We start from the raw sequence: 21,720 nt of genomic DNA, 5'->3' as shown, positions 1-21,720 counted from the left end.
GGTCCTGCATGTGTGTGTGTGCGTGTACAAACTAGGTTAGAGGGTTTGAATAGGCCCTAATCAAAACTGACAAGACAAACAAACAAACATGCACCCAGGCAGTTGGCAGAGGTACATGTTAATCGGTCAAAGCAAACCTCATACTGTCTTGAGTACATGGTATTTACCGAAACCCTCTGGCCCATAAGAACATCACAGAGTTACAAGCTCTTATCCAGTAATAGGACTGAATGGACTGTGTGTGCATGAGATGGGAGGGCCAAGCGTCAAGACATTACATGGGTGGTAGGTTGAAGATAAAACTGCTATGGATATTGACTATTCTAAAATATAACAAGGAGATGATAACAATTTATCATTAGCATTGTTCTTGTTCATGGATAATCGGTACCTATACACATCCACATCAGTAGTACGAGACACTGTTGGTGCCACAGATTGAAATGGGAACCCCTTGACAATCAACAGCATCCATTACTAACCTGCATGTCTCGTGTTAAGTATTGATGGCAGTTCAACGGAACATATCCAATTTCTAATAATATATGTGCCACACTAGAAACATGACATTACCATGTACACGAAGTACATGTGCACGTAAATGATCAAAAACTATAAAGAATAACCTTTTCTTGTTACTCTCACACTAATTTGCTTCTCTCTCTCTGCCCCCCCCCCCCACACACACAACCGTTTCTAGACGTTATCTTTGTTCCCTTAATGACTCTGTGGCTGTGGAAAAGGAGTCAGAGGTCATCAGCTGGCTAATAATAAACATAATGTGTGTGCGTGTGCATGTGTAACACTTACCTTCGATAGATGGGGCCTGGTCCTGAGCAGCATACAGCATCTCTTTGAAAGCCTGAGAGGAGAGAAAAAGACAATCGAGAGTGTGAGACTAGGATAAGAATTACGGCAGGATGAGCATAAGACAAGTGGGTCTAACTTCACCCTCTCACTTTGCCAAAAGACGAGTCTACAGTGAGAACATTTCATGTCATGCCTTTGACAATCCTTGATTCTGACTATCCAGAGGTGCCAATTTCATCAATATTCTATCTTCTGTGACTTTGAAAGAGGACAAAAGTGTTGCATACATTTTAATGTCTTTCATAGCAATGATAAAAAAAGGGTTATTCAACCATCGGCCAGCTGTTTTGTGTTTTAAAGTTGTTTATTAATATTACACATGAAATAACGGGTATTGGTAACAATTTTACAAAGAAATAATGCCACTGAGGGAAAAGATGATGGTGCAGGATTGTCATTTAGTCTTGCCAGCTGTACCTTTCATTCCAGGCCTCAAAGCATCAAGTCAAATAATACACGATAAACCACTTTCCGCTGATCCTGTTTCTTAACTAAAAGCCCTGCAGTTCTTACTATTTATTTTCTTACTGCAAACGCAGTGATTCTCCTTCAATTATAGACAAGCTTACTGTTCAGTGAATGCACATTCAAAGACAAGTACATTCACAAAAAGTCTGTGTGTGTTACATATACCACATAAACTTGTAACATTAAAGCCACACAGCTTCTATTCAACACGTTTTGCCTGCAGTTGTGGACGTGTGCTCGTCTGTGAATACGACGGACCACTGACCTATTGTGCAAGGCCCCTTTAAGGAAGAAATGACGAGCCAATTTTGCATTTAGGTGGAAAAATACATTGCTTCTGTGTCGCACCCCTGCGGCAGCTATGGGTTCACTGCCTGGCTAAAGGGCATGTTAGCCAACAAGTAGAGAATTAGCACGCTAGTCTGTGAGCAGTCCCACGCTTCAATTCTTTCCCTCTCAACTGTTCAATTTAAATTGCTCTATTGTGGACAGTGCACGCAGTCAGCCTGTCACGCAGTCAAGTGCCTCTCTGCCCCTCTTTGTTTGTCTTGGTCAGTATATGTGCAGTCCATTCCACAGCCAGGCTGTGTTGATAGTAGAGGACAGTCATTCTCTCTCTCCCTCCCTCCCTCCCTCTCTCTCGCTCTCTCTCTCTCTCTCTCTCTCTCTCTCTCTCTCTCTCTCTAAGTGCCAGAAGGACAGCAGCACAGTAACCCTCTTTCATTCTGTGTCTCTCTGCTGGGGTTAGCTAGTAGAAGAGTCAGTCAGTCTAAGCTTCAGAGTGCCAAGAGAGCACAAGACAACAATGTCCACACTATGCGCTAGCCAGCCGAGCAGCCTAAGCGGAGCGGAGGACTGAGACAAGATTAAGTCAAGGTCATGCAACAGCCTACTCGGTCAGCCAGCAAGCATGTTCAAACAAGGCCACGACAACAAAAACAACAACACCACCACCACCACCACCACCACCACAACAACAACTAAGCTGCCGGCATGTCCAACAGCATAAAGGTACAGATCAGAAATAATATGGCAGAAAGATGACTCCCTCTCTCTGGCTTGTCAGCATATAATGGTTCTTGGATGCGGCAAAATCGTCTTGTAGACAGGCACAGAGACATATACAACCACATGTGTGCACGCACACACACAGAAAAGACAACGCACTCCCAAGTACATGTACAGTAACAACAAGTTAAACAGATGTGACTGGAACTAGGGAGAGGGGTATAGTTTCAAAACCGGCATCTTAAAATCAATAATAAAAAATAAAAAAAGAATTTGATTTTGTCTTGAATGCCGGGGGGGGGGGGTACACTAATCAAGCATGGGAATGTGTGTGACCACTGTGTTATGATTTCTATGTGACCCACCAACACTCCCAGCAGGTCCAGTCCTGATCTTTTCCCCCCAATATTTTTCAAATAAAACAGCTCCGATCTCTCTCTCACACACACACACACACACACACACACAGGAGATGGACTCCCAGGTCTGCTCTCCTGTCTCTATGTAAACCTCTGACAGTCAGAGGGCAACATTTAAACTGTGGACAGTAAGCTGAGGACTGAATAGACTGTCAAAACATGAAACCAAGTGAAAACCTACCATAGACACATTCACATACCATTATCACCAACTCCCTATATACTAAAACTCTTACAAGATAGTCCTAGCTCAAGTACAAAGTTTTGTCTGAGGTAAAAAAAAAGTATATATATATATATATATATATATATATGTTTGCAACATCCTTTTATCTAATTTGTGTTGCCATTTTCAAGGGATGTTGCACATTTTATAGAAAGTTACCTGCCTTCTTCCTGTAAAAATTAAACTGCTGCTTTCAATGACTGACCACAGCCATAACATGCCTTTCTTCATCTCTTCACTGAACGTCACCAAGAATGGTATAGATTTCTCTTGATGCAGCAAGCGTAACATAACACATTTTTTGACATCCTGGAGCAAAGTATGAACCCCCCACATTGAAACTATCTGGAAAATCCACTGCATCTATCGGAGGTTTGAAGACTGAGCTTGAAAAGTAACGGCTGTTTTGGAGCCAAGCAAAAATGTATGATCCATACTTTGGTTGTTTATTGTGTTCTCCTAATGTTTAAACAACACTTGGAAGACCACGCGGTGGGTGTGGTTTGTTTAAATATGACAGTATGGGCGTCCAGGTAATGTAGCGGTCTATTCCGTTGCCTACCAACATGGGGATCACCGGTTCAAATCCCCATGTTACCTTCGGCTTGGTTGGGTGTCCCTACAGACACAATTGGCCGTGTCTGTGGGTGGGAAGCCGGATGTGGGTATGTGTCTTAATCGCTGCACTAGCGCCTCCTCTCGTCGGTCGGGGTGCCCACTCAGGGGAGAGGGGGAACTGGGGGAATAGCGTGATCCTCCCATGCGCTACGTCCCCCTGGCGAAACTCCTCACTGTCAGGTGAAAAGAAGCAGCTGGTGATTCCACATGTATCGGAGGAGGCATGTGGTAGTCTGCAGCCCTCCCTGGAACGGCAGAGGGGGTGGAGCAGCGACCAGGACGGCTCAGAAGAGTGGGGTAATTGGCCATGTGCAATTGGGGAGAAAAAAAGGGGGGGATACCCCCCCCCCAAAAAATGACAGTATGACAGAGTGCTTCGTTCGCTGACATAAAGTCATGCCACTGTCAATGGTCAGCACTCCATGCACACATGCAACACACATAAATACATACACACCGACACACAAATAAGTGATTTCAGATAACCGCAAAATGTTCCTGTTAAACAAAACCACACATTTTCCCACACTTCTGCTAATGTGAGTGCCGGTGCTGTGTGTGTGCATGTATGTGTGTGTGTGTGTGTGTGTGTGTGTGTGTGTGTGTGTGTGTGTGTGTGTGTGTGTGTGTGTGTGTGTGAGAGAGAGAGAGAGCTTATGTTTTGTTTGTAAGCTAGCTCAGCATGTGCTAAGGCGTAAGTTTCCAAAACAAAGCACACAGCACATCAGGACAGAAGACTATGCTGCTTATCCCGGAAAGTTGAATCGGTTCATCTGGACACAACGTTTATTGGGAGAAACGCTTCATCACTCATCCATGTGACTTCATCAGACTCAACTGACCGCAGCCCCCCCCCAACCTTATAAACAGAACAGTCGCTGCTTATTCTTTCTGATTACCCTACTCCTCTCCGTCACGCCCCCTGCTCCACCTCTGATTATATTCTCCCCCCCCCCCCATCTCCATTTCCCACTTGTTCCTCTCGCTCTGTCCTTGAACTTCTCCCTCTTTCTCGCATGCACGGCGTGCACACACACACTTAAAGCGATTACCCAGTCACCACAGGCAGGTCTGTCATCCCACATCAGCCAACCATAAGCCTGTGGAACAACCAACTATGTACAGAAGCGTTCAGCGGTTTGTATGAATGTGTGTGTGTGCTCATGTGTGTGTGACTCCACTGACTGCAATGGTATGACCATAACCCTCTCCGTCTTTATTCTCTTCTACATCTCTCTCTCTCTCCCCATCTTTTCAGCTAATTTTTTGGCCCCTCTCTCCCTTCTAAAAAAAGAGTGCAGCAACCTGCCTATATGATTTTTTTTTTTTAAGATGGATGGAAAACTGGACAGGAGATCAGAGCTGAGCATGGGAATGGTTTCTGGTGGAATTCAACGCGATGCCCCCACTCTCGCCCTCTTCACGTTTCACCCAAAATGTACCGACTGTGTTTCTCTCTCTATTTCTTTCCAGTATTATTCCCCCCGAAGCCATGTTATACCTCTAGTCTCTCCCCTTGCCCCCCTCTCCTTTGCCTAATCTCGTTTATACATTCCTCTCCCTCCATCCCTCACTCTGTTCCCTACCCTTACCCTTACCCAAAAAGGAGAAAAACAACATTATATATCTTGACACAAAACTGTCAGAAGGATTATATGACTCATAAGTGGATTATGTTCCTATGTCCTGTAGAAACCCCCCCATCCCGTTCATTTAAACATTTCTGTTAATTCAGATGACCTATTTATTGTCCCAGAATACAGCGGCTGATGACCATGAGACCAAGCAAACGTAATGAAATTGTGTTGTTTAGGTTCGACTTCCCCCAGAGCAGCCTGCTTTTTGGAGACACGTTTGTCAGTTGCTGTTTTTTTTTTTTTTTTTTTTTTTAGTACAGTGACGTTATACTTCGTGCTGCACCGATGACGCAAACTGCATGCCTGACTTGCTGTTTTTAATCCAGAATCAAAATATGAGCGAGCATTTAAAAAAAAAAGAAGCTCAGTCCCCATTACACAGGGCGTCGGAATATTTCTCGCCTTCCTTCCGAATCGGCATACCGTCACATCACTTCCCCTTGTAATGTCTGCATCCTTATAACAAGGTCAGCAGCCCACCAAGACATCAGATAAATGGTCAACACGCGGGGGAAAAGGCTATTTTATGCAGCTGTTAACAATGCTGTTACCCCTCCACATGAGATGCCCCGTGTCGAGTTCCCATGCCCAAGGAAAAGTCAGGAGCAGTGTGTGTCTAAGTGTGTGTATGTCAGCAGGTGTATGTCTGGCTGCAGTGTGCGTACGTGCGAGATGCCTGTGGGTTTCTGATCCATCTAATACCAGTCAGGTGGCAGCAAGAGCCATAAACGCTCAATCCTCATCTTCCATGTCCTTCTTACCTCTAAATCTCTACCTCTTTTCCACTCTCATTCACCCCCCCCCCCTCTCTCTGATCCTTTATCTTCCTCAACTCTACCACGGCCTTCCCTCATTCTCTCTCTTCACATTCTCTCTCGTGTGATCTGACAACGCATCAAACTCTTTTCATCCAGATTTCCCAGTCTCCATTTCATATTTTTCAAAGAAGCATTCGGCCTTAAACCGGGCTCGTCCTTGTGTTTGAAATGGGTATTTCTTGCTTTCTTACCCTTCTTGTCTCATCTTTTTTAGTTCCTTTTTGGTCTCCTCTCACCCCTTTGACACTAACTGGCATATTTCAGCCCGCCCCGCTCGGGCGGCTGTACTCAGGTGATGGGACTAATGCAGCTGGTGTCCCTCTTCCATGACCGCATTATGCTGAAGTCAGCTTTACCCAAGTAAAATAACCTCTTACATACACATATGTAAAAAAAAAAAAAAGGAAAGGAAAAAAACAAGCCTGCACGCAACCAAACAATAACTGCAGGTACTGGGAAAAAATTATCTCTATGCTGACAATAATGAACACTTTCTTATGGCTGGTTTGTGGTATGCACTCTACCAATTGTGGGATAAGATCTGGGTCGTGACCTTTGTAACATGGATGAAATGAAGACCCACCTCTAGACATCTGTTGGTAGAGGACAGCTATATCTAGTAAGTTAATCATCAAATACTGGCAGATAGTTGACCAAAAGACCCATGCTATGCTAATAATAATTCATGTCTATGACTGGTTAACTTGTGACTCTATCTGTCACTTTGGCTGATGCACGATGGGGTTGGTTTCCTGTTAGGTTTGTTCTACGTTGTCCTCTGCGTATCACCTTTCCTCTTACTCTCCATTTTATACCATTACATGTGACGTACATGCACACCCACCCACACAGACTCTGTCTTCTTGTGTCATATGTCATCCTTCACCTCCCAAAACGCTAGCCGCCAATAGTTGCTAGGGTTGAAGTGAGTCCTCAAGTTACAAAAATAGCTGAACTGGAAAAAAAACCCCGAAAGCATTTTCATTTGTGAATACTCTATAATATGGCAATTAGGTGGAGCAGGCAAAAAACACGGGCGGGAGAGGGCCCAGCAACAAAGTCTGAAAGCAATTCAAGATAAAAATAAAAAGGGAATATAGTTGTCTGCATACACTGCAAAACTGAAGTAGTCTATCATGAGGACATGTCTTCCATAGACATTTGACATGGATATGGGATTTACCCAAGATGCACCAGACACTAAGTAAGCTATGGCCTTCGTTAAAGGAGAGGTTCACTTTGTACCCGGATCTCATTAAAATGTTAGACAACCTTAAGATTTGTGCAGATCAAACCTCCAGAGACCGTTCTGTATTGAGAAGCTTACCACTAGGCTGACTCTTCTTACTGAGCTTTAATAGTCAAGGGGGGGAAATTTAAGCGTTTAAAACCATAAGCAGTACAGTAACACATCTTAATATGTTCAATTTAAAAAACAGTCACAAAGCATGCTTCCAATAAAGTAAAAGGACTCAGTTTTTTTTTACTTTATCTTGCTTTGCTTCACCCGCAGCAGATTGGGGTTTTTTTGCCCTGCAAGGCGACAGGACTTCCTGCTCTTAAGTGCAGTTTACAGGTAGGTGAAATATAGGCTACTGTGTCAACAGTAAAAAGGAGTTCCAAATCAAAATAAATGGAAGATGCGTGGCCTGACTCAAGAACAATTTGAACCTGTCTTGATTGTTCTGATGAAATACGGCTAGCCACACTTTACTAGTGACACAGCAACTTAAGACGAAGCTCAGAGTATTTCCATCCCTTAAATACAGGTATTTGAAGTAGAAGTGCACACACAGACTTTGAGTTAGACTGAGGAACCCATTCTTTGTGATAACTGGAATCAAAGACTGCAAACAAGCCTACGATCTTGTGAAAAAAACAGGCTCTACACAGCAGAACCAAAAACAGAGAGTACTGGTTTAACCCGTTAACTTTCTTTTTCTGACATGGCTGTAACACAAGGGAAAGCAAAACAAGATAAAGTGCAGGATGAATCGCCAAATATAATGCAAAACACATGGGAAGGCATGCAACAACACTGGAAATAATAAACTCTGCATGCAGAGAGGGTTGGAGCAGAGATTTGTTTCGTCACTACTGGAGTGGACAAAATGACAAGAGGCCTCACGTGTAAACGGAGCCAAACAATGAAGTAAAGGAATCGAAATTAAAAAGACAGTCCTTGAGGCTAATTATTTGTAGGTTTTATGTGAGGTTTTCCATTTTTATTCTCTATATTGCACTGTTAACCAACTCGCATCAGACTTCTCTAGACTCGAGCCTGAAAGAGGAAAAGCAAAAATCAAACAAACAATCAGGAACTGGCCAGATTCAAGACGACAAAGATCATAATCCGGAACTTTTATATACAGCATGATCATTGGCCCCTAACTAGTGGAGACTTGGATCATGAAAATCAATCATGATCACTAAACTACGGCTATAATTAGCATTTAAATTGTGAAGTGTGCCCCAAGTTTAAACAAAATTCAATATTCTCCTATTACCTAATTTCCCCTTGGGGATGAATAGTATTTCTGATTCTGATTGTATGCATGCACAACTTCATAGAAAACCTTTAATTCATCAACATAGCTCAAGTATTTCCTGAGATATGTGCCATATTTCCTGAATGTAATGAGGCTTTCTGGCAGGTCTCACAGGCAGTGAAATGTGTTTATGAATCACGACCATGATTCATTGTATATATAATGAAGTGTATGGTGTTAGTCAAACACTCTGCGCACATTCAATTTACGTTAGGAGATGCCAGCGCCAAACAGAAGACCACTAGCCAACTGTGATGTTACAGAATAGAAAGGCACAGTTTGAGATGCTGCCTAAACTAAAGGAGGCAACACGTTGGTAATTAGCTGTGTTTTTGCTTCAGAAAACTAGCAGCAATAAGAAGGAAGTGTATTGGCAAACGCTGCTTTGGAAAGAACGTGAATTTTAAAGTGAAAAATTGAAGCTTTGAGCAAATACATTGGGCATACCGAGCTTATGATGAATAAAAAAACGAAATGACATTTCATATAATAAAATGCAGCTAAAATAAATGTAGGTAATATTTTGGGGGATGCTGTGTATTTTCCATCTGTAGAAATCACATTGCTAAATTAATATTAGGGAAGCACTGCTCAAATAACCCCACACGTTTAAATCAGATGTTCGACGTATGGTGGTTTAACTTTTTCTACAACACTCTCCTCATCTGCTCCACAGTCACTGTTCATTAATAATGAAACCAAGACCTTTACAGTCGTTGGTCGGTAGCCCACGGGTAACGTCACTCCTGCCATCATGCATCCCCTGGTAAATTAAACTGAAACCTTACAAGGAGGGACAAGGATGTTGCTGCTGCAAAATGCCAGCAAGATTGGACCTGTGACTGCAAGTAAGTCTGCTGATTCACCCCCATTGTTCCCTTGGTTTTCCTGTACACTCTTCCAACAGAAATCAGCCACCATCAACAAACCATCTTCCCATGAACAAACACTCAATCATCTGTGTCACTCTTACTACCCACATCCTTTTTGTCGAAAATAACTTTAATAAAAACTGTCCTTGACGCCGAATTTGATGCTGCAACAAGCTAACCAGTCAATGAGCTACAGTTCGCCACCGTGTCAATTAGCTGTCTTTTCCATAGCAAAATAACCAAAATCCAAATATATCCTGTTTTGTAGTCGTTCTCAAAAATCACGAACTTAAAAGGAAAAACGCTTTGGTGGAAATACAGAAATCCCCTCTTCGCCTGGTGTGAGCTAGCCAATATTTTATAGGCTCAAATCACAATTATAATTTGTACACTATTGTTTAAATGGCACTTTGCACATAGCACTTGTAAATAAACATCTGTCTATGAGAGACAAAATTGTTAAATCAACCCAAATCTGTAACCTGCTAAACATTTATGATCTAGATTATAAATTGCACATCAACTTCTGAGTACAACAGAAATATTATACATAAACCAAAGAAAATTGGATCAGTTCATCTGGACACAACATTTATTGACAGAAACATTTCATCACTCATCTAAGTGAGCTCTGCAGTCTAAGGGCCCAAACACACCAAACCGACTAGCGGCGACGAAGGCCGACTGTTGCGTCGCAGCCTCACGTCGCCTGCCATCTGGGACAAAAAGAACACACCGGAAAGACTACAGCCGACGGCTGATTCGCTAGTTTAGCGCTGATTCGCTAAGCTGAACAGCCAATCAGCGTGATCGCTCTCGCTCCGCGATTCAACATGCTGAATCAGCCGAAAAGCTGCCGACAGGGGTTCAACTAGTGCCGACAGTGCGGGACACACTGCAATAACAAGGGTCACAGACGGCCTGACATTGGCCGACCATCGGCTTGGTGTGTCAGAGCCCTAAACTGACTGCAGGTATCCCACCCTTACTTGCATGATGACTGAAACCAACGATCGGTTTCATATGCAAACTGCCGTGAGCATTAATTAGAGTTACAATGGGCATGTGTACTATTCACAGAGCACTGGGGAATGTTTGCAATTACAGCATTGTAAGATGGCAACAGTTGTACTCTTACCCCCCCGGTTCAGGGATGATCATGCCCTATTCAAATAGACGGCCTCTTTAACTCCCCATTCAAACCAGCGTTTCTCCCCATCAAGGATGTGCACATTCTCATCCTTGGCCACTGGCCTGTAGATGGGTGTAGACTGTGGAGTCCTGGCCTGACGTGTTAGCTCTCCTGTGTTGTGCCATCCTGATCAGTACTTAAGGTTTGAATCTCATCATCCACTGGAGCACAAACTAGGAGTCATCAGGACGCTATACCACCAAACTGACAGTCCCCACTGACACAGCTACCGGGAAAAGGGAGAAATCCCACATTAAACAGTTCCTGGTTAAGTGTGGTTATCCTAACTTGGTGTTTGTCAAAGCCAGGAAGACGCTCAAACAGTGCACCAACCGATCCAAGAGAGAAGAACAACAGCTGCCTAAGCATAAACCAGTGGTGAAAGTCTGTATTGCTAAAAACCACATGAAATGTGATTTTTGCAGCTCGGATCTAAACCACATTTGGAGGTGGCTAGAAATGCGATTCCAGGGTGTCCAGGTGGTGGTCTAATTCCGCTGCTAATCAACAGGGGGATCACCAGTTCACGTCCCCATTTTACCTCCAGCTTGGTTGGGTGTCCCTACAGACACAACTGGCTGTGTCTGCGGGTGGGAAGCCGAAATGTGGGTGTGTGTCTTGGTCGCTGCACTAGCGCATCCTCTGGTCGGTCGGAGTGCCTGTTCGGGGGGAGGGGGAACTGGGGGGAATAGCGTGATCCTCCTACGCGCTACATCTCTCTGGTGAAACTCCTCACTGTCAGGTGAAAAAGAAGCAGCTGGCGACTCCACATGTATCGGAGGAAGCATGTGGTAGTTTGCAGCCCTCCCCGGCTCGGCAGAGGGAATGGAGCAGTGACCAGGACGGCTCGGACGAGTGGGGTAATTGGCCAACAAGTACAATTGGGGAGACAAAGGGGGGGGGGGTCAAAAAATCCCCGCCCCCCCCCAAAACTGTGATTCCAATCAGACTTCTATAGATGCGTCTCAGTCTGGATGCTCTTGGCCGCCCAAATTAGATTTCAATCTGTCTTTTGCGTCACCTGTAACGCCACACACTACGACATCAAATCCAGAGTGCCCGCCATGACTACAGTACGGAACATCCCAATGTATACCAGCCTCCTCGGTCACTGAGTTCTTCTGGTGCGATAGAGGAGTTCTGCACTGCGACTTGACAGTGCGATTGTTTGTTTGTTTGGAGGGCAAGATGATGGCGCTCCATTTCCTCTTCTTTGGCAAATTAGATGCTATAATGTCATATTACTGCTCTCTACTGTTTGTTATTGCTGATCCTTTCGACAGTTATTTATATTTTGTTATCCATCTTATTCCTAGCCCCCATGATACCTTGCGTAAATTATGGGCATGACTTCCGGCGCGTCCTGTCACTGAACCGGAACCGGCATTTTACTTGGCAACGGTACGCTAACCACCTTTCTTAGAGCGATTTGTACGGCGTCTCATTCATTCATGAAGATCTAGCCAGCCAAATTAGCTAATGATGTGGGAATACAACCTCACGGAGTTCAAAAAGGATGAAGTAAGAATGCCTTTTCCGTCTGTAATAGATGGTTGGGAAAATGACATGAAGAAGTGGCCTCGTATACAGTAGCATTTTTAGCTATTTTGTTGAGTCCGTTGCCTGTGATGGCAAAGTGATGAGCAATTTAAAAGCTCAGAGACATACCAATACCTACACAGCAATAAAGTAGGCCGGTGTTATTTAAGGATGTTGGAAACGACCTTGTCTACCGAAAAGCAGACATGGAGCTGAGTCAGAGCCTGCCTGTATCTCATCATAAGGCTTGGGTGCTAGCATCAGTGACAGGTGACATACAGACAGCGGGTTGCTCATGTATTGCAGGGCCAGGATGCTCTTGTAGTCATGCATCAGCAATTCTGTGGAAGGTCAGTAAAGGAATGACATGAAAAGACATGATTTTATTGCGATATTTTTACAAATAAATTTACTGAACCGAAAATTGTACTGTACTTCAATCAATTCACTGCTTCAATTCCCTTCTTAATGTTGTTGTGGTCGTGGCACACAACCTCAAATCTTACAACTATGTACATGAAGTCAAGTACTGTGCTTGAGTAGTTTTGAGGTACTTATACGTTACTTGAGTATTTACATTTTATACTATACTATACTTAGTGCCACCTCGACCAGCTACAACATTAAAGTAGCCTACTGCTTACGTGGTTGTACGTACAACCACGAACAGCACATGCTGTCCACGAGCTCCGTAACAACATTTTACATGTAGGTTAGCAACTTTTATCATCTTTTTTTAAACACGAACAGCAATAGCTAACACTTCTTCAGGCAAATCTGCCGCCGGTCTGTGATACTGCTTCTGCCGAACACTGGAAGTATTACCCATAATCGTTTCCCCAGTGACCCCCCCCAGGAAACTCGTGGATATAGTCCAATAATGTTCAGATATTCCATCAGTTTCTTTATTTTAGTCCGATTATCCAGGTTCAGTAAAGTGCACAGAATAAAAACAGTTTCTCCACATCTTTCAACAGCTTCCTTCTTTTAAGTGAGTAATTCTTGCACTGGATGAGGATGTTTTTTACTGTCTCTGAGCCTCCGGCCCTCCGCACTCACATTTGCCATCCGAGTCTTTCCCAATCAGGGCCAGCGCACTCCTAAACCCACAATGCCCAAACCTCAACCTGGTGACAACTGAATCTTTTCTTTTGTAGGCAAAATTGTTTTTAGCTTTTTCCACTGTCTCCTGTATTGTAATGTAAAACCTCCCCTTCTGGACCTCCATTTCTCATGCTTCTGCGTTGGTAAACTGCATCACCAGCGTACGTAGTTACTCACACCTACATTGTCACCACAGCAACCCATGCAGATAGGTTGGTGATGTCTGGACACACAAATCCGATCTGATCAGTTGCAAATAACAGTACGGACAGTTGGTCTTAACTATCTGATTTGAGAAACCACCTGGTTTGCCTGCAGTCTGAAAAGGCGAAAATGCTCTGACAAAACAAACAAACAAAAAGTCCGGTATCTGTCGCACGCCTGTAATAAGCCCGTCCAATGATTTCATTTGGTCCACATGAAATGATTGGCTGGCCTATCTGTCTATATACCTACCCGCCTACCTGCACACACTAGAGCTGTGAACGAATGCCAAAAATAGGCCTCGAACGAATAACGAATATTACACACTGAGGTTCGAATGGCATTCGAATACCTTGAATTTGCATATCACCCCCAAAAATCAATACAGAGAGAGTAAGTCTATTGTAGCCCGTGTTTTTATTAACAGCATATTTATGACAACATACAACTCCAGCACATTGTCCGCACATATTAGTCCAAAAACTGTTGTTGAGCACCCCTAAACATAAAATAAATCTGACTAGGAAAAGGCCAGATGATGTTAACTAGGGCCTACTCTAAGTAACATACAAGTAAAATAAATCTGACTAGGAAAAGGCCAGATGGTGTTAACGAATTTACCGTAAGTAACATAGGCATAGTAAATTATCCATGACCCACGGGGCTTAAAAAAATAAAATCAAGAGTCCTACTCACTGTAGTAGTATAAGAAGTTGTGCTAATAGTGGTTTGCGAGAAAAACCAAAGCGTCCACGTGTTCAGACTCGAGAGCGCTCCTTTTTTTGGTGACTATGTTTCCCGCATCAGAAAAGACACGCTCAGAGCGCACGGATGTCCCTGGCACGGCGAGGTATCTCTGAGCCATCTTCCCGAGGTGTGGATATATTCTCTCTTCGATTTTCCCATTAACAGCCCAAAACCCAAAGAATTTCCATACGTAACTTCTCAGATGTTGTGGAGTATGAATGACTCTCGCAGGAGATGTGCTAGTGCTAGTGCTAGCGCTTGGGTCACAGCCAACGTTCTTCTCGGATTCCGCCATTTCCTGTGTTCTATGAGCCCGCCCGTTCGGCGTGGGAACTGACAAGAGCTTTTTAATTTCCGGTTTTACTACGGATGTAGGCTATGCTTATTTTCATAAAATACGTTTCACGAAACCATCATTTATTTCCATTTAAACGTGTGTGCATTAATAATAATAATATTAATAAGGGGGAAAAATATATTAAAAAAATATATTACAAAAAATCGAATTTCATATTTTCATATTCAAATTCGAATATTATTACCATAATTCGAATGTACATTCGAATTTCAAATGCTATCTGACAGGCCTAGCACACACTGTGCCCATGCAATCATTGTGCGTGATCAGTCTTCCACAAGGCCTTGGAAGACTGAATGGCAGAGAAAATGCAGCCAAAATTTCCAGTTCCACCTTTACCTACAACAGCTTGCACTACTAAACAAAGCAAGAAACGAAAGAAGTAGAAAAGGCTGCGACCAAAAAGAGGTTGGGTAAAGTAGTAGGTAGTTGACAGTTAGTGATGAAAACAATGCACTGCACCCCTCTCCCCAATGTGCTCTTGTGGACTGACTGGTCCTCCAGCAGTAGTCAGGCATGAACATGTTTTTGGGGAACTGCTTTGGAGGGAGGCCTGAAAGGAGGGGCTGGGACTTTTTCAGTTGGATACTTTCAAAATCTAGCTTACTCTTGCTAGTTTCTCCAAAGTTGCCTACCCCAGCTTTAATGCTCCCTCGTGATGAGCCAGTTTAGGAGAGATGTGGTCTGGGCAGACTAGATGGTTGCAGGTTATGCATTACTGGAAATGGATTGGGTGGGTGTGAAAGAAGGCATGAGATATGCAATATGATCACTTAATTCATCTTTTTAATAAATTAAAGAGTACATTCAATGAAAGATGATAGACCTATATTTCTATACAAAACAATCGTACTGATTGCAATTAGTCTTGGGCAGCTGAGACTTCACTAACTATTTTACAATCTCAACAGAAACAGGATTGGTCCAACCAACCAGCATTATGACTTTTCTAAGCTTAAGAAATAGAAGACATATTTGACTGTTGTGATTTGTGATATTGGGCTATACAAATAAAATTGACTTGACTGTTCTTTAGTAGAAGTGGCAGCCATGAACCCTGTTCAGAAAACCAAAATGGCACACTGTGTGTCATTTGTGAAAACTATTTGTGAAAATTATGCTATGTAGAGGTTAGTGTAAATTAGTGTATGGTAATGAATGGGTTATGTGTGAATTCGGTTATGGATTTCGGTCTATTTTTGTTTTTTATACATTCAGAAATGTTGGTGTCTGAGTAAAAATTTAAAACCTCATGTTTTGTGAACAATAATTTTAATAATTTTCAATAACAGTGGTGCAGTCAATGTCAATCAATAATTTTATGTATGCTTTACAGGTAAAATTTGTTTTTCCATAACCAATTCATAACAGAGGCCTCCATCATAGTTGCAGATTTCTAAGCTCTTCGCTTTCAAAATGGTTCAGATTTATTTATGCGATGTTCAAGAAAAAGGTATAGGATCTGACCCAAACTGCAGTTGTGGAAAAAAAAATGAAATACACAAACCAGTCTAAATCCTATTATAAAGCTTTGTGGTAGATCTCTATTTAGCCAACTGCCCTGCTATGCATCTGACCTGAACCCAGCTGCCTGAGAAAACACAACACACATGGAAAGAAACTCAGTCAGCATGGATCTGCTGGATCTGAAAACATTACAAGCATGGGTCTGACTGGGTCGCACACCATCACAAGAATGCGTCGGCATGAAAAAATAACTGGGCCCAAGGCCAGATTTACAGCTGAGTAAGAACAACAAGCTAAAACTGAGCTTTGTACTACAACTGACAGGGAAGGAAAACAAACTGCAGTCCACTTCATATTGTCAGAGACAAGTAATGAAAAAGTAAAGAGAACTGTATCAATCATTTTCTTGATTAGGACCAGGGTAATTAAAATGGTGCTAATTGAATGATGTTATTGGATTACATTTAAGAACCTTTCATATTCAATACAGGCAACTTGTTCTGGTGGTACTTCGTTTAATTAATGGGACTGACATGGGGTCATCTACTGCTTGGCGCTAGTGAGGGTGACAGGCTGGTCTAATACTGCACCCATTACTCTATAGGAGATTGGGAGTGTGTGTGGGGGGGTGAATCTACCAGCCATCTCAATTCAGCTCTACTGCAAAGTACACAGAGCTGAACCAAAGAGTCAAAAGTACAGAGGACATGGCTGATGTTTCTTTAGGCCTTCCAGCTAATAAGCAGGAATTCTGGCAATGACAGCACAGCAAAATGAATACATATCTGAATAAATAAAATGCAACAAATAAAATCTTTAAAAAGGGAAAAAAGTTACAAATCTCTGTAACAATGTTTACAAGTAGGAATGCTTTGATATGATGAGGAACTATGATTCTTGACTTGGGAAAGGACCATACCGCAGTCCTACAGTGCTGAACCGATATATGTGACTGGCATAGGCTGCGACTTGTGAGAATACTGCAACAACCGTCACCGAACAATGCAGGTAGTGCTGCACGGTGCAGGATGGAAGAGAAAGGGGGAGAGAGAGAGACAGAGACCAACGAGGTAGAAATATTGCTGCTGCATTCCTGCCATTCCAGGCTTAAGCGAATAGCTTATGTGAAATAAGACATCTCCTATAAGATAAGTAGGTTAACTTTACAACTTACAAAAACACATAATTACATAAGAAAAGTAACGATGCAAATAACAACATTACATTTGATTAAGATCCTCTAAACATTATTCTGATGCCCTATTATTACCAATTAGAGCCGATACTGCACAATGCATTCCTGCCATGAGAGCTTAATAACTTGTAAGGTAACATTGGAGCACACTATTTCATAACAAGGGCTCTTTTCTAGATATTCGATCATTTTTGTTTTTCCTCCTTGGATTTTTATCTTGAGTAGTATCCACCCACCCACCCATCCATCCTTTATCCAAACCGCTTATCCTGCTCTCAGGGTCACGGGGTAGTATATGTTCCTTATAATGACCTAGTCACATTCCTTGTAGGTACAAAAATACACATCATACAAACACAAGCACACACACAGTAAGTACAATGGTTACTGTGTACAATATTAAAGTTTCTCAGATTTGCTCATGCTATCGTTTTTGCATGCATGACTACCTACAACATGACTACCTATACTAAAGTAGAGGCAGATGAAGACCCACAACCAAAAGCTGTCATTCAGTTCTACTGGCTCACATGGGGATTCCCAATTACACTGCAGAGAAGTCAGCAGTGAAAAAGACAGTCTCGCTGTCCATCATCCTCAGTGTATATTAATTTTTGACATGAACAGCTTTCCTTAACAGAGCGAACCTTCTGTGTTCCAGCAGAGCAATTATTGACAAGATATGGTATTCAATAAGACTGATAAGAAAACTTATCGTCTCAGATTCATCAGCATAGTAACAACATCAGTGGCAGTTAAACTGCAGAGTGGCATTGGATATACAGTAATCAGAACATTTTATGACTTAATCCCTCATTCAGTGGCAATTTGACTAATGGGCAAGTGTACTATGAATGCTCAGTAAGTGTATGTGCAGCTACATTCCTGAACAGTCAATGAACTGGAAGACTGGTTACATAGCTGGGTGAAGTGAAAATCTTAAAAGGCATTGATGTATCAAAGGTTGCAGCTTTGGCCTGAGTTAACACAACCTCTTTCTCGCCTGTTTGGACTCTCTGACCCCATCCTGCCTCACGCTAAAAACCAGGAACGCGTTACAGCTTTGTCAGCAGTTTGGGACAGACAGAGGGGTTAACACAGGCATCAAAATTAGCAAAATAAATGATGACTCAGCCAAACGCCTTGTCTCCGAAACAGGTTCCGAGCAGCCAGGGAACGAAGCCAAGTTGACCGCTTACCTAGCTAACCCTAGCTTGTGTTGTATTGAGATGTCACCGATAACGAAGATAAATGTCTACTTTAACGACTAACTGAGCTAGCGTCAAATTCCTTAGAATGTCTCCTCGCATGTGCATAACATCAACAAACATCCGCCGAACGAGTATTTGTATTCAATTTCATGTTACACAGCAAAACAGTACATCACCTACAAGTGATGAGAAATTGAACATAAACAAGAACCACTGGGCTGAAATTTAGGCTACACCGCTAGCTTTAGCCTCAGTTAGCCGTTAGCTAGCCAGCGATCTAGCGGCTAACGCCGCAGTTTGAATGTACCTCATACTGGATGTACTGTTTTCTCCATTCCGGGGTGATGTGCGCTGAGAGATGCTCGGTGAATTTCATCCCGACGTTTTCGGCGGGCCCCCCTCTCGGCTGGTTAAGATGATAAAAACAAAAACAAACAAACAAACAAAAAAACAACCAACATCCAACCTAAACTAGACAACCAAACTGCTTTACTGAGACAAAATTGTCAGCGGCAGATTTGGCCGAGGCGACCCGCCGACGCTCTCTCATATGGAGATTATGGCAGGATCGGTTCGGTCATGGATACACAGACGTGCCCTTTTTCTCTCTCTCTCTCTCTTCATCGACCTAGTCTTTCTATACAGGCACGTATGTCGCTGTTTCTTTTCTTTTTTTAAAAACACTCGTCGATGTGACAACTCGGTCACATCGCTGGAGATAAAATGGTGCTGAGTAGCTTAGTAAAATACACGGTCTGTTGGCGATAACTATGCCCCCCCTCCGCCGCTTAAGCCGCTGCCTGTGTGTGCCCGCGCCTCTTCCTCTGTCCTTTCTGCCTCTGCTGTTTTCTACAGGCGGTCGCCACCATTGGGAGGCGGTGACGTAGGCGTTGCGTTGTCCCCGTGTGGGGAAAAAATCGGATGGACAGAAAATGTAAAAAAAAGGGAAAGAAAATTAGATGGACGGTGCTCAGCCTCTCCGTCCTCTTCGCCCGCCTTCTAAAACGCACCTGGTGAGAATGAGAAGTGAGGATAGTCACACAAGTGGCAGCAATAGACATACAGAATCAAACGTTGCCAGGAAAGACAGGCAAATAGATAAACTCAGTCAGGTAGATTGAAAAAAATATATACATTTACGTCGATAGACATTAATCAATCAGCCTAGCTATCCGTCAATCAATTAGCCATCACATTTATATAGCATTAAAACACAATGCTTTAATATTAACATTAAGTGAAAGTGCACAGATAAAAAGGTCATGGTAAAACTTTATTCATAGGTCAGTGTGCTAAAAAAAGAAAACATGCAGACAGAAAGAATGAATAAATAAATAACTGTTCGAATTAATAAACAAATAAACATCTAAGAGACCTGTAGAGTTAAGAAGGTATTTAAGAGATATAGAAGTTAAAGACATAAAGAGTTTAAGACATATAAAGAGAAGTAACTGTGCAGGCGGGGAAATGTATGGGAAACTGCTTGTAGTGAGAACACTTTCTCAGCCTAACACTTATTCACTGGCCCCTGCATTTAACCATAACTGAACAAATAAGAATGAGAGTTTATCATAATAAACTTTGTTCCCTAAATGTCTTGCCTGAAACTTCTTTCCCTCTCAGTTTCTTTTTCTGTCTCTCAACCTTTGTCTCTCTCTTGCTCTCTCTCCCTCCCCCTCTCCCTCTCTGTCTCTCTCTCTGTCTGCCTGTCTGTCTGTCTCTCGCTCACACACACACACACAAAACACCATGCATCTTGGCCATGGGTAAGTTCACTATAGAGCCACTCTGTAGTATTTATTAACAAAGGATAAGTGGAATCCTGGGTGAATATGTGTGTGTGTGTGTGTGTGTGTGTGTGTGTGTGTGTGTGTGTGTGTGTGTGTGTGTGTGTGTGTGTGTTTGTGTGTAACAGAAACATGGGTGCTAAATTCAACAGTAGTCAGAGTCAAAAGCACTTGGATAGCAACTGCACTCATCAGTGTGTGACGGTCTTCTTTTGCTCACATGGCGGTGACTACTGACGCTGAGAGTAACACATTCAAACAAATACGCACACACACATAGTAGCACGTATACTTTGTATAGCTTACTAAGGCCCCAGTCTGAGGTTCCACATTCCACACAGTCTTGGGAAGTTTTTTTTCGCAATTTCCCCTTGTAAAGTATTTCAAATCAGGGTTGTTTTTACTTTACTGTTTTTAAAGAATTGCCCACATTTACCGACCTTACCCTGACTTAAAATGCATTAAATTCCTATTTAGTACTCCCATACTTTCCATCTTGTGTCTGCAGTTCAGTCAGTCAGTCTGAGAAGTAGAACATGTATGTAATTGCATGCATATTCGCACATAAATAGAGAATAACTGCAAATACAACTTGAAACCTCTGATGCCCCGAGGGATAAATCAAAATGCACCTCACTTACTGAACTATGAGTCAAATTTAAATGTATATTTTTATTATTTGACCTATTTATACTTTAATTATAATGATTATTCTATAATCATTTCATAATTGAAATAATAATTATTGATTATTCTAATGACTGCAATTTAGATTTCATTTATATCATTTAGGGAAGTGTTACTATTTCTAAAAATGTAAACCACAATTCTGGAAACTGTCATTTTCTACGGTGATACGAGAAGTTGAATTGGTGTTTGACCACTCCAAATCCCAGAGGTGCATTTGAAATGCAGCAGGATTGCCAGTGCTGCAGAGTCGGCAGCTTCCCCACCGCTAAGCACAACATTATTCCACATTATTGCACCTGGGTCTTAACTATTTAAACACCTACTATGTTGTAATATTTGTTGGTAAAGGTCTTCTACAGGCTTGCTCTGCATGTGTGAAGCAAGTGAAAGGCTGGGTGAGTCATTCCACATGCCCCCCCCCCAAAAAAAGGGTCCAATATATATGACTGGGATAGTGTACAGAAAGGTGATTGAGAATGGCAGAGCTAAGATCCTGTGGGACTTCGAGTTCCAGACTGACAAGCAGGTGCTGGCTAACCAACCAGACAGACATTGTGATGGTTGACGAGGAACAGAAGACAGCAGTAGTGATCGATGTAGCAATCCCAAGCAACATCAACATCAGAAAGAAAGAGCATGAGAAGCAAGAGAAATACCAAGGGCTGAAGGAAGAACTAGATCGGATGTGGAAGGCGAAATCCACAGTAGTCCCAGCGGTAATAGGAGCACTAGGGGCTGTGA

The 21,720-nt window shown here is 42.6% G+C and overlaps 1 protein-coding gene across 2 annotated transcripts in view; it reads right to left on the bottom strand.

Moving 5' to 3' along the window:
* The window catches only part of LOC130123592 (xenotropic and polytropic retrovirus receptor 1 homolog), a 43,896-nt gene extending 24,597 nt beyond the window's left edge, over nucleotides 1-19,299 (bottom strand). For both annotated transcript variants that reach the window (XM_056292810.1, XM_056292811.1), the window contains exons 1-2: nucleotides 18,810-19,299; nucleotides 811-862 (exon numbers count right to left, since the gene is read on the bottom strand). In XM_056292810.1, coding sequence (XP_056148785.1) covers nucleotides 811-862; nucleotides 18,810-18,878 — 121 coding nt within the window. In that variant the 5' untranslated portion in view covers nucleotides 18,879-19,299. The remainder of the gene's footprint in view (nucleotides 1-810; nucleotides 863-18,809) is intronic.
* Nucleotides 19,300-21,720: the final 2,421 nt, after the last annotated feature.

This window comes from Lampris incognitus, chromosome 14 (assembly GCF_029633865.1).
Source record: "Lampris incognitus isolate fLamInc1 chromosome 14, fLamInc1.hap2, whole genome shotgun sequence".
Classification (NCBI taxonomy): domain Eukaryota; kingdom Metazoa; phylum Chordata; class Actinopteri; order Lampriformes; family Lampridae; genus Lampris; species Lampris incognitus.
This window is presented reverse-complemented; position numbering and strand designations above follow the sequence as displayed.